A 12,618-nucleotide genomic window follows, 5' to 3' on the forward strand; every position below is an offset into this window, starting at 1 on the left:
CATTAGCTAGCATTACCGTTTCATGTTATGTATGTCTATGAAAACTAAAGCAAAAAGTTGAAATCTTAACAAACAAAAAATAAACCCTTTTATAATGAAGTGTTGTGTCAATACTTTCTTTTATGGTATGTTGAAGTTTTTTAGTATTTGAAATTGTAACAGAACTACACAGCATGCTTCATGGGAATATAAAGGGAAGTTTATGGGGGGGAACATAGCCTTGCTGAGTTTATTATATTCAAATACTTCTTGTTACATTTTTTTGATGTGGCATGAGTAAGCTAATTCAGGCTAATCAAAGCTAATATTAGCTGCTGGGTTTTTTTTTTCATAATCAGTAGTTTAACTTTAACCTTTTAAAGAAAAACTATACAACAAAGGTACAAATAATAAAGCAGTTTCTCAATGTTTAAATAACTTATTGATCAGTTTAGTAGTTGCCTGTTTTGGCGTTACGTTAGTCCTCATTAGCAACCTTATCTGGTTTAGCTAGTACTGCAGGCTTATGTTAACTGTGTTTTTCAAGCTGTGTTTTTTAGGCCTGACTATTTCGGCTTCTAAACAAAGACACTGCTGTTTTAAAATTAGAAAGCTACGTGATCAAACGTAGCCATTCGCAACTTTTTAAAATATATGACCTTAGTTGCTGTTATGGTATATTTCAGCACTCTTGTAACCATGTTAGGATTTTGATAAGGGAAACTGACTGAATTGGCTGTCATGTATAGGTTTTACAATGGTGTGAAACCTATGTCACCTTTTTGTCTTTACAAATCTGTTTTGGGCAGTTTGCTGCTATTCTATAGACAATGGAAAATGGCCCCCAGTCATTTTCAATCCAGAGATACATCCGTGCCTGCAATGCTTTCAAAACAGCTGCCTAAGGAGATTTTTGCAGGGTTGTGTTTATAACTTCATTCCCTGGGTCCTTTGTAAACAGCCTGGCACAGGGAGGATGTTGTTAGAAAATATCTGCCTTGACTGTAATCACTTACTATCCCTGGGTCATTCAGGGACTAGAAATGGAAAACAGGAAAAACAAATAAAAGCCGGCACACATGCATGTACAGACGCCTGAGAGTTGGGTGGCAGCAGGGCTGTTAGGTTGTGAGTCAGAGCATTTGTCCTCTTACCCTGGACGACAACTCTGATTGTTTGTGTTCCTGCTGTTTTCGGACAGGTGGTGACCCCAACCAGAGTGGGACAGACCTACACTTACAGCCCAGGACAGCATAACCAGCAGGACCTCTATGACGTCCCACCCATCAGATCACAAGGGGTAGGTTCCTCATGCACCATAACACCAGGATCTTTTTCTTTTTTTTTTGATACGATCTGCCAAACAGGGAACCCAATAATACAGTGCACTCTATGATTTGGAATAAAGGAATTTGGTTAAAATTAACCAATATAGGTTCCTAAAACTCCTTAAAATTATTGTTTTTCAAAACCAAAAAAAGCCATTAAACCCATTAATTTCCAGTAATGAGGTCATTTTCTAGTAATAGCTGTGAGGCATAAGTTAAGGTTACAAGCTGTACTAAAAACACAGCTTGAAGTGTTTTTTCCCTCTTTTTTTTCTAATTTTTGGTCTGCATGATGTCAGAGAGAGAGAATGTTATGGTTATCTCGGGTACCGAAACCACACCCACCTTCTGTTTGCAAATGTGGGTGGAGCTAAAGCTGCTGGTTTCAAAAAGAAGATGAACTGAGGAGCTGAGCCAAAGTACAGATAAAGTTATGAACAAGGATTATTTTGAACTGTGGCTCATGCAAAGCTACACTAGGAAACGCCAAGCATAAAAATAAGCTGGATAAATATCTTTAACACTATAGTGCATGCATCTGAGAATGTACAAATATAATCTTTAGTTTACCTACACATTGATATCAATTGAATCTGTTAGCATGTTTTCACCTCATATCAAGCATCTTCGTTTTAAAAACAAGCCATCCAGGTGAGCTTTTGATGCAGCACACAGTGCCTGGGCAAATGCATTTCATTTCTCAAAACAAGAAAGCCACTTCTCTGATCTGCATCGTGCTATTCTGCTTACCACATTTCCTGTTCTGTGCAGAGATGATTTCTTCTGAGAAAGGATTCTTCACACTTCATTTTCTCTCATGCTGTTGAAACCTGCAGTGCGGCAGTGATGTTTGCACATTTTGAGAACTGTACTGTATTGTTTTAAAACGCTCAAATAGATATTTTTAGAATTACAGACGAGGTTGCAGTGTGAAAACAACTCGAGTTGCTTACAGAGATGGAGTTACAGGAAGTCATCACCTGATTGTGCAGTTAACCTCAATTTCACATTGCTTTGTAGTGAGTTTCAGCTTTGGTCTCTGTTATCACCGTTTTCATAAACTCTTACTGCTCTTTAAGTTTTGTTCTCAGCCAAAACAGCCTTCTGTTTTTAACCAAAAACCCACTGAAAACTCCTTCAAAACAGCTGACAGACAGGTGGAAACTAGCAAGATATGGAAGTGGAGCATTTAGCATCTGAAGGGCAGCTGGTGGTGACCAAAAATGGAGCAAAAAGAGAAAATACTGTGCAAAGAAAAACTCCAATCAGTGACCGTGTTGCTCTATAACTATTCACCATATCAAACGGACTTATCGTGCATTTTTTCCTGTCATATATACAAACTTTGTTGTGATGCTGGATGCTGACACTAAACGCAGCCGGAGATTCAAATAATGAGGCCAGCGTACGTACGAGTCAGAAAAGAAGCCCAGGCTTCAGCTGTCAGTGAGAACAGTTGTAACTAATGTGACCACCTCTTTCCAGCCAATCAAAAGAATGTTGGCCTTACAGCCACCTTTGTGGTAAAGCAGTCTCACTTTAGATAGGAGCGCTGCACCGAGGCACCTGTGCAAATAAAAATATGAAGCTTTTAACTTAGCAGTGACTTATTGTCACCTTTCACTGAGCACTAAATTTGATTTTATTTACTTTGTGTCACATGTGCTTCTTCATACATGTTCATATATATTTCTTTTAATGCTTCCTAACTATTACAATCAAACTTCACTGAGTATTACCCCCAACTCTCCTTCAGCCTGGTTCAGGCGAAGTTTCTTCCTGTTAAAAGGAAGTTTTTCCTTCCCACTGTTGCCAACTATATAAAAAATGTAATGACTTTAGGGGCAATTTGGCGAGTAGCATTTTCCTCCGAGCCAATTTGGCATGTGGACTTGAGAAGTCTCCGATTGAACTGCGACCTTCTGATTACTAGACATCCCACATATGGCCAAACAGCAACTAATAGTGTGCTACAAAATCAGATCAAGTCAGCTACAGTCAAATAATATGAAGACCAAACTTTGTGTGATTGTTTTTCTGAAACACGTAGTGATCATTTCACTTTCCTCTTTCAGGTGTACGATATTCCACCTGGTCAGATGTTCCCTGGTCAGCAAGGCGGAGCCAGAAACCAAGGAGTCTATGATGTTCCCCCATCACCAATGGACCCCAGGTCACAAGGCATCTATGACATCCCTCCAACCTCTCAAGGGGTAAGAGAAACTTCCAGAAGCCACAATGAAAGGGCACATCAGTCAGCCACTCCATTCGTTTAAGCCACATGAAGCTGAATTAAGGAGGCTGCGTATGTCCGGAGAATTTTATTTTTATGTTTATTGATACAGCTCCTAGAATTTCTCTTAATTGACTATATTAAACGAATAATACGTCAAATATCATATTTATTGCATTCCTGCGGCCAGTTTAAATGAAAGCCTCGCCTGCCAGGAGAGTTTAACCAAAACGGCTCCGTGTTTAAACTCGCCAGCAGGGGGAAAAAACAAAAAATCAAGGACGAGGACATAACTCTTCTTTTGCCAGACCCTCTAAGATTTCACCAGAGCCGACCAGGCAGCGCGCCACCAGTTTGTTTGTAATAACTTGAAATATGCTGGGACCTGTTATTTGCGTCGTTCCTAATTACAGTTTGGGCAGGCCTGTCTAGCTGTAAAGAGTGCGTTTGGAGGCTGATGGAAATCAGTTTTATTGCCCCCGCTGCGCTCCCATCGCGCTCCGTGCCATGTACGTCAGCGCACACTCTGCTGCGTCGAGCCCGAGGGAGGGTGAAAGCTTCGTTGCATTAGAGGAAGGAATCAAGAGGCTGAAAGTTTGAGGTTTCAAATATAGCATCTCCCCAAGCCAGAAGGTCTTTCACTTCCTCAATCTCTAACTGCAGGACTGCTGTGCAAACACACTGCATCCAGTAAAACCCACTGAGGTGCATTTACAGTCCAAATTCTGTGTTTAGCACATTTTTTGAATGTCATAAACTCGAGTCTCCCGGGGGGAGGCGATTAAAAGAAAACAATCTCCTCTGCAGGAATCCAGGTTTCTAACTGCTAATCTTATGATGGTCGTGAATTTAAAACATGTCACTTTTCTGGTGAGTTCTTAACGAGCTGTGTTTTAGGAAGGGGAGCCTTCTTTGTCGATGACTTTCCAAGGCCCGAATGCGGGGCCGAGCGCACATTTTAGTGCCTTTAAACGGGACCTCAGAAGAGGCCAAAGCTGAACATTGAAATGTCATAAACCATTTTAGGAAACCAGTACCGCAGCAGTGATAGTTCCTCACTTTGTAATGAGACTGCATGCACATGCAAAGAGGCAGTCAGCCAGTTTATGACTGTTTCTGTCAACTGTAGAGGCAAATGTTTGCTCACTCGCTGTGTGCTGCACTCTTTCACATTAAATGGACTAAATGCATCCAAGCCTTTAGTTTAGAAGAATTTGTTATATCCACATCTGGCCAAGCAGTGGTGTGCACACTCCAGCTCCAAGGATGCCTTAGAGGCCCCTTATTTTCAGAGCCCACGGTCGATGCTTCACAAAGCACGATCGATCCTAGTGCGATACAAGTGTTTACATTTTCAAGTTGAGACAGCGTGACAGCACCTCTCAGGTGCGGATGGCGCAACGTGACTGCAGAAGGAGTGCAGAGGAGGTGTTTGTGTGCAGGAGGCGGAAAAAAAATGAGTCATATTGCAGGTGTTTCCGCATCTGTTTAGAGAGAGTGGGATGCACAGTTCTAATAGTGCAAATAAATGAATGTATGGGAAGTACGCACTGAGATATGAAATGCTCTGTAGAGGTGCAGCAGAGTATTTTGTATGATGACGGGGATTTCACAACAAGGAAAAAAAATAGTCCTGTGAGGCTACTGGTTAGGTGAAAGCTCCACTGTTTGATAATAATATACATGTTAACAAAAATAATAACAGTCTGATTACTGTCCTCGCCCACAGGTCTACTCAGTGCCTCCCTGCAGGACCAACTCTGCCCAGCAGGAGGGGAACTACGACTTCCCGCAGCCCCTCAAGAGCAAACAGGAAGGTATCTACGACGTACCCCCACCTGTCCTCGCCAAGCCCGCCCAGAGCTCGCAGTCACATTACGACTTCCCACCGAACGTGGAGCCTCCGGCTCATCAGCCGCACCCAAACACCAACGGCAATGAAGGCATTTACGATGTGCCACCGCCTGCCTTTCATTCAGGGGCGGGGTCTCGCAACGACGTGTACGACATCCCGCGGGTCATGCAGACCTCCCAGCACAGAAGCTCGCCCGCCGACAGAGACGGCAGCAAAGGCATCTACGACATCCCCGCTCAGGATGTTCGCGCAGTAGCGGACGTGACGGACGGCGTGAACCGCCTGTCGTTCTCCAGCACGGGCAGCACGCGCAGTAGCATGTCCACCTCCTCGTCCTCCACTGGCTCCAGCTCCGAGGGCCGCCTCGCTCTGGATGTGGACACCGCCATCCAGAAGCTGTACCGCCTTCAGCAAGCAGTGGACAGCTCAGTTGGGAATTTGCATTCAATGGCAGCTTCCCCTCACTGGAGGACTTTTCCTTTCATGGAACGCCACGCCAACGACGTCCGCACAGTTCTGGACAGAGTCCGGGCCGCTCTGGGAGACTTCATTGTGTTTGGCAGAGGTGCCGCGGTGAACGCTACGTCTCTGTCAGACAACAGTCTGCACAGTAAGCTTCGAAGGCAGCTGGGACGCCTGGAGGACTCACAGCAGATCCTTCTGCAGATCTACCAAGCTCTGGAAAACTGCACCTGGGCGCTTAACACCCTGGCCTCGTCTGGAAGGCACCACAACAAGACCGACGACCTGGACCGCTTCGTCATGGTCTCCAGGACTGTTCCCGACGACGCCAAACAGCTGGCCTCCACGATAGGCAGCAGCGCCGAGCTGCTGTTCAGGCGGACGCATGTGGACGGATCTTTCTCTGTGGGCAGCACGCCTGACGAGAACGTGATCCACCCGCTCACCTCCCCCTCGTCGGACAACGACAACTACGGGGGCCAGACCAAACCTTTCCCCGTGCCCTCGACCCCAGACAAGGACAACATGAACAATAGCGAGAAGTGCGTGAAAAGCTGGATGGAGGACTACGACTATGTACATTTGCAGGTAAACAATTAAATCCACAGTTAGTAGAGTGGTATCATGATTATGAAGTTTTTCGATGCTGATGATTCTTTTGGTCCTTGTGTTCAAAATCACAGCCTCGGGGTCAGAAATGTTCAAATACCACACTGGAAGTCTTTTAATATGTAAACAAACTCAGATTTAATTCCTACAGAGGGTTTAATCCTCACTCCATTGTTTCTATTTGCAGTTAGTCAGGTACAGTCACTCATGGACATGGTTGTAGCTTTATTTACTTTAAGTGACTTTACCCAACAGATAAGAATTTATGTGTCGTGTATCAAAGATCAGACCTACGTGAGTCTGGTTTCTCACCCTTTTTAAAACATTTTTTTATCTCCCTTCAGGGCAAAGAAGACTTTGAACGGCAGCAGAAGGAGCTGTTGGAGAAAGAAAACATAATCAAGCAGAGTCAAGTTCAGCTGGGTCAGGAACAGGTGAGGCTTTGTGTTTGTTTGGGCCTCGCAGGTGGAGTGCACACTGTGCGGGGGAGTCAAATACCTCACAGTCTTAAACAAAACAGATGATAACACTGAGCGATTAGGGGCCCTTCGAGGTTCTTACGAAGGCCTCTGCAGACCTCGGCGCTCAGATCTGATTCTAACACCATTCTCTCGATGGAGGCCAGCGTCAGATTACAAGGTGGAGCGGTCACGGCCCTGAAGTGACCCACATGTGCAAAAATATATAAAACAAATGCTGCCGTACAAATGTAAACATGGAGTCTAGAGTTTTAGGTTGGTGTGCAGTATAAGACGGGGAATTTGTGGGCGGAAGAACCGAAAGAATATAGAGAGAGTGAAACTTTATTTTATTTATCTCGTGGTGCTATTTTCATACGAAGGTGTTTGTGGATGTGGAGTTGCAGGCAGCAGTGGTGGGATTGTTGGTGTGAAAAATGATTTCTTCTACATTTTTAGGATAAAATGTAAAGGGTGGCTGTTTCATTTTGGTCATTTAATTTCTAATTTCTTCGAAGTAACAGCATTTTCCAGTAAATTTAACATTAAACATTTTCTCAGAGACTCAGTTTGATACTTTTAAGACAGCAAAAGTTTAACTTTGCTGTTAAAAAGGAAAAAAGCCATAAAATGCTTTGCAAAAAGGAAAGTGTTTTTATGTTAAGTGTCATGCAAGGTCAAAATCTTTGATTTTTCTGCTTAAATTTACATATTTATAAAACGCAATTTGGCCTTGTGACCCTGAACTGGAGGATAAGTGGTTAAGAAAATGGATAAGCCAAATGGGAAACATGTTTGCTTTGAAATGAAATGAACAATCAGTGTGCAATCAAAGCTTAGACACGCGTCCTTCCTCCGAAACGTGTTTATACTTCCCTCTGTCAGGTTAATAAAGGGAACTCTGTTGATCTTTTGCATCCCAGTTTCTGCCCCCATTTTTAATCTGTGGGTTAAACCTGATGTTTTTTTTAAATGTTCACTTCAAATATTTTCGATTATAAATAATTATGTATATTTAAAGCTAAACCTTTGCCCTTTGACCTCACATCTGTACTGCTTCTACAGATCAATCAGTTCAAGAAGCTGGAGCAGGAAGTGAGCAAACCCGTGGAGAACGACATCACGCAGTGGATTTCACACCAGCACTCGGCACCGCCCTCAGACTCCTCGTCCTCCTCCACCTCCCTCTCCCCGTCCGCGCACCTGTGCGCTCGGGACCGCCAGCTGCTCAGCTTCTACTCGGAGCAGTGCGAGCAGCACTTCGTCACGCTCCTCAGCGCCGTAGACGCCTTCTTCGGCTGCGTCAGCGCCGGCCAGCCCCCCCGCATCTTCGTGGCACACAGCAAGTTCGTGATCCTCAGCGCCCACAAACTGGTCTTCATCGGGGACACGCTGTCTCGGCAGGCCTCGGTGCCTGAGGTGGCCAACAGGGTGATGAACTCGAGCAACGTGCTGTGCGACCTGCTAAAGACGGTGGTGTGCGCGACTAAAACGGCCGCCCTGAACTACCCGAACACAGCCGCCATCCAGGAGATGGTGGACAGAGTCACCGACCTGTCGCACCACGCTCAGCAGTTTAAAGAACAGTTGCTGCAGATGGCTAATTTGTGATTTTCACCCTCATGGCTCCTGCACATCCCTCCGTTTGTACATCTGCCATAAAAATATATATATATTTGCAGTATATGTATGTCGCTCTCCATCTTTAAGCCCGTTTAAGATGTTGTAAATAGTCCGTGTTCTGTAAATATTTGCTCTATTTTTATGTACATTGTTCTATATTATGATTTGGATACATATATAGATGCAGTACTGGTGCCTCTGTAGGAACATGTGGACATTTTTCATAACATTCCCATTGCATATTATGAAGCACCTTATGAGATGTCCTGTTATTTCATTTATAACTGTAGAGTGTCGTTTCTGTGTCTTCCTGCTGGATGTGACAGTTAAAAGTTCCTTGTAAATCAAGTCAGTGTCCGTGTGTGTGTGGAGCTCTCCACAAAGTAAAGGACTGTTCTTCACCACAGGGGTTTGTCATCCTTATGTCGTCCAAGAAGTGAAGCAGTCAGAGGGGTTTGGATGATAAATAGTGATATTTTCTTTAAAAATATATATATATATATATTTTCATGTCAAACATGATATTTTTTGCAAAGATGATAAGATTTATATGTGAGCATAGAAAAAACTTTCACGTGTTTACTGTGTCCATGTATTGGTCAATAGACACCACTGGCTCCAGTTTTATGCCAAGCTGCTTAAAAATATTACAGTACAATACATCTCATGGTCTCCGTCGGCTGATGGTAATAGATGGTATGCACACATTTAGTTTAAAATTCCTAAGGTCCCGGGAGAGGACACGGCTCCTGCGTCTTTGGGGTTGGCGTGCGGTGTAAAAACCACAGCAAATCAAACATGCGGAGCGACCTGCTGTGGTGACCGCTTGTGAATAAGAAAGCAGCTGAAGGCGGCTTTTTCATTTCAAAGGTCAGAAGTGAAATTTACAACATAAATCCTGTTTGCTGAGCTCCTCTTGGGCTTTCAGCCACATCTCACTGTCTTCTTCAGCTGATTGTTTGATTCAAAGTCTTACAGAGGAATACCAGATAGTTAAGAAACTATCCAGTCACATTCCCCCGAAGACATTCGTGCATAGACATAATTTTACCTGCTCCATATAAACAGTTTGTGGATCTGTTGAGCCTATCCTTACTCTCTGTCACATATGCACTGCTACATTTGTGGAAGTTTATATTAAACATGGTCAGAGTTTGCACAATCCCTGTGAGCCAAAAGCTCCGCCTTCCCACCGATCTAAAAATGTTATACTATTGCCTCTATGACATCTGAAAGAGGGGATATCCCAAATATGGCCATATAATGCACACAAGCACCACCCACCTGCTGTTCAGACCTCCTGCCAGTAGAAATCTGGCTTTGAAGGGGGAGGAGCTTAAACAGTGTCTTTCAGTCAGAGGATTATTTCTAACTGTGAATTATGCAAAGCTACTCTAGTATAGCCCAATACTAGAAAAACAAAACATCCACATTAACTGTCAACTACAGTGTATGTTGACTTTTTCCAAGGCTTTCGGTTGTGTTTCATGGTCTATACCTGCAGCACTGAAGGTCATGTCCTTGTCTAAAGGTGGCCAAAAGTGCCAAAACAACTGCCGGTGCACCTTGGTGTCATGCACCTCTTGATTTTTGTAAGTCTGGCATTAATATCAGTACAAGAGCTCAGACATTCACAGAAGATACGGAGGAAAACTGATTTCTTTGCTTCTGGTTTCAACTGGTTTTACTCCTCATTGTCTGAGTGGCGACACATTTCTGCCGTTCTGCAGCAAGCCCAGCTAGTGGTGATGTCATAGGTGGTGTGCAACAACCCTGAAAAAGGCATTATTGTTGAAACTACTGTTTCAAACTGTCTCTCGTAGTCTTCATCAGACTGATGGGGATCAAACACTAACAGAAGGATCTTAAGGTGTAGATTAATCATTCCAGGATCTAGACGAAGAGCTTAGATGAAGGGTTGATTCATCCGAAGCGTGACTCAGCGTTTAAGTAATATAAAAATCTCACCTTAGGTTATTGTTCTGGTTGGTTTTTTATCCAATCGCATGCTTGTCTCATCGTTAAGTCATATCTGATCACATTAAACACAGAGCTGAGAGGATTTCATTGAGCGGGACTGGGCAGGTGGAGAAGGAGCCAAACTATTCTTCACTTTGCTTGTAGCGCATTAGACGTGACACAAAGAGTAATGAGGGTGAGTAGAGGACAAGACTCTGCTACAGATGTTGTGCAGGCCGTGAGAATCGTCTCTCTGAGCCACCGGCTAATCTGCAGCACATTTCTCTGCTTCAAGGTGCAGTGAATTGATCAGATACACGGCAGAGCTGAAAACAGCCTCTGTTTTCTCCTCATCTCCTCTTCGCTGTGTTTCATTATAGTCTGAGTGACTATAACCGCTCCCTGAGGGGTAGATGCTCTATAGATAGATGGATAGATGGAACTGCGTAACAGCGAGATGTCCATGAGCACAGCGAGACTCCCGCCTCCCCCTTTAGCTTCCAATCTCAGAATCTCATTAAAAAATCCTCGCTGCTCTCACAGACTGGCACTCACAGGCAATCTCCCTGTTTTTATTATTCACTGCATTCCTCTCTGCGCTCTCCAGGGAGAGGAGAATGACTTTTAAAAAGGTTCCCGTTTTGCAGGCAGGGTGCAATGAGTCCACAGCAGAGTTGTGCTCTCTGTTAATCTGCCCCACAAAGGCAGAGAAGGAAAAAAAGGGGCTTAAAGTTTTTAGCCTGGCTGGAAAAAGAGAAGCTGTTTTAGTCCAACTATTTGAACTTGAAAAATAAATCCATGCTGAAAAGGTCAAAAACATTTCACCTGAAGCACAGCGGTGGCTGTCCTAGTCAAAAATATATGACTCTGCAAATCTGAATGTTTGATCATAAATAGTGTAGAAAACTTGATTTTCAAGCTCATGTGCACCTGAGCTTTATAACATATGACATTACTTGAAAAAAAAGGGTACTGCTGTGTTTACACTGTGATGAATCAGTGCAAAAAGAACCAAATGTAAGACAAGCCTAGTAAAATCTAAAAATATCTGACATACTAAGGTTCAAATGCAAAGTAAAACACAAAATTGGGCAATTATAATTCAGGCCTGAATCCACACACTGAGACAAAAGTCTAAAATAGAAACAAAAGGAAAACAGAGACGCTATCAAATCAAAACTGTGAAGAAAACCAAGGAATGGACGGAAGCCTACAGGCAAGAGCAACAAGATTATTTGACTGGAAATAAGGGAAAGCTCAGGAGTACATATATCCCAAGCGGACGCAGGAGAGCAGAGAGGGAACAGGTGTGGAAAAAGGCACAGGTGGGACAGACGATTACCAAAGAGGAGAACCAACAAAGCGAGGAAGTAAAACTCACAGGAACGCACAAAGACCACAATCTAACCTAAGTATTTATACTTGTTGCCTTTACTACTTTAGTAATACCACAAAAGTTTTAAAACTATTGTTTACCTGCATAAGAAAAGATAAAGGTAAGGTAAAGTGAAATCAGCAACTTTTTAACAGACTTTTTTTGAAATTTGGTGATTTTATAGGTGTTGTCTTTATGTCCTGGTCACCATTGAAATTCAAGTTAATTTAGGAAAATGCTTGAAAATAAAACTGCCAAAATAAGTGCCCAGAGGTGCTTCAAAGACAGCTGGCAAGTGTTAAGTTTAACATTAACATCCACCCGATTTTCTCAGCATACTACGGAAGAGGATTAGGGCCACTGGGGAAAAAAAAGGGGGCACGTCTTTTGTTTTTCTTCTTTTCCTGAATTCTGTGAAAAAAGTCAGAATTCTGAAAAAAAAATAATTTTGATGAAAAAGTCAGAATTCTGAAAAAAATAATTTTGATGAAAAAGTCAGAATTCTGACTTTTTTCTCAGAACTCTGACTTTTCTCTCAGAATTCTGACTTTTTTCCTCAGAATTATGAGAAAAGAATTCTGACTTTTCTCTCAGAATTCTGAGAAAAAAGTCAGAATTCTGAAAAAAAAAATTGATGAAAAAGTCAGAATTCTGAGAGAAAAGTCAGAATTCTGAGAAAAAAGTCAGAATTCTGAGAAAAAAGTCAGAATTCTGAAAAAATAAAATTTTGATGAAAA

At 42.9% G+C, this 12,618-nt stretch overlaps 1 protein-coding gene across 1 annotated transcript in view; it reads left to right on the plus strand.

Annotated features, from left to right (window-relative positions):
• The window catches only part of nedd9 (neural precursor cell expressed, developmentally down-regulated 9), a 35,813-nt gene extending 25,840 nt beyond the window's left edge, over positions 1–9,973 (plus strand). Inside the window, exons 3-7 of the mRNA XM_085148349.1 lie at positions 1,181–1,279; positions 3,383–3,520; positions 5,270–6,445; positions 6,811–6,900; positions 7,990–9,973. Of these exons, the coding sequence (XP_085004475.1) occupies positions 1,181–1,279; positions 3,383–3,520; positions 5,270–6,445; positions 6,811–6,900; positions 7,990–8,535 (2,049 nt within the window). The 3' untranslated portion in view covers positions 8,536–9,973. The remainder of the gene's footprint in view (positions 1–1,180; positions 1,280–3,382; positions 3,521–5,269; positions 6,446–6,810; positions 6,901–7,989) is intronic.
• Positions 9,974–12,618: the final 2,645 nt, after the last annotated feature.

Source organism: Neolamprologus multifasciatus, chromosome 22 (assembly GCF_963576455.1).
Source record: "Neolamprologus multifasciatus chromosome 22, fNeoMul1.2, whole genome shotgun sequence".
Taxonomy (NCBI): domain Eukaryota; kingdom Metazoa; phylum Chordata; class Actinopteri; order Cichliformes; family Cichlidae; genus Neolamprologus; species Neolamprologus multifasciatus.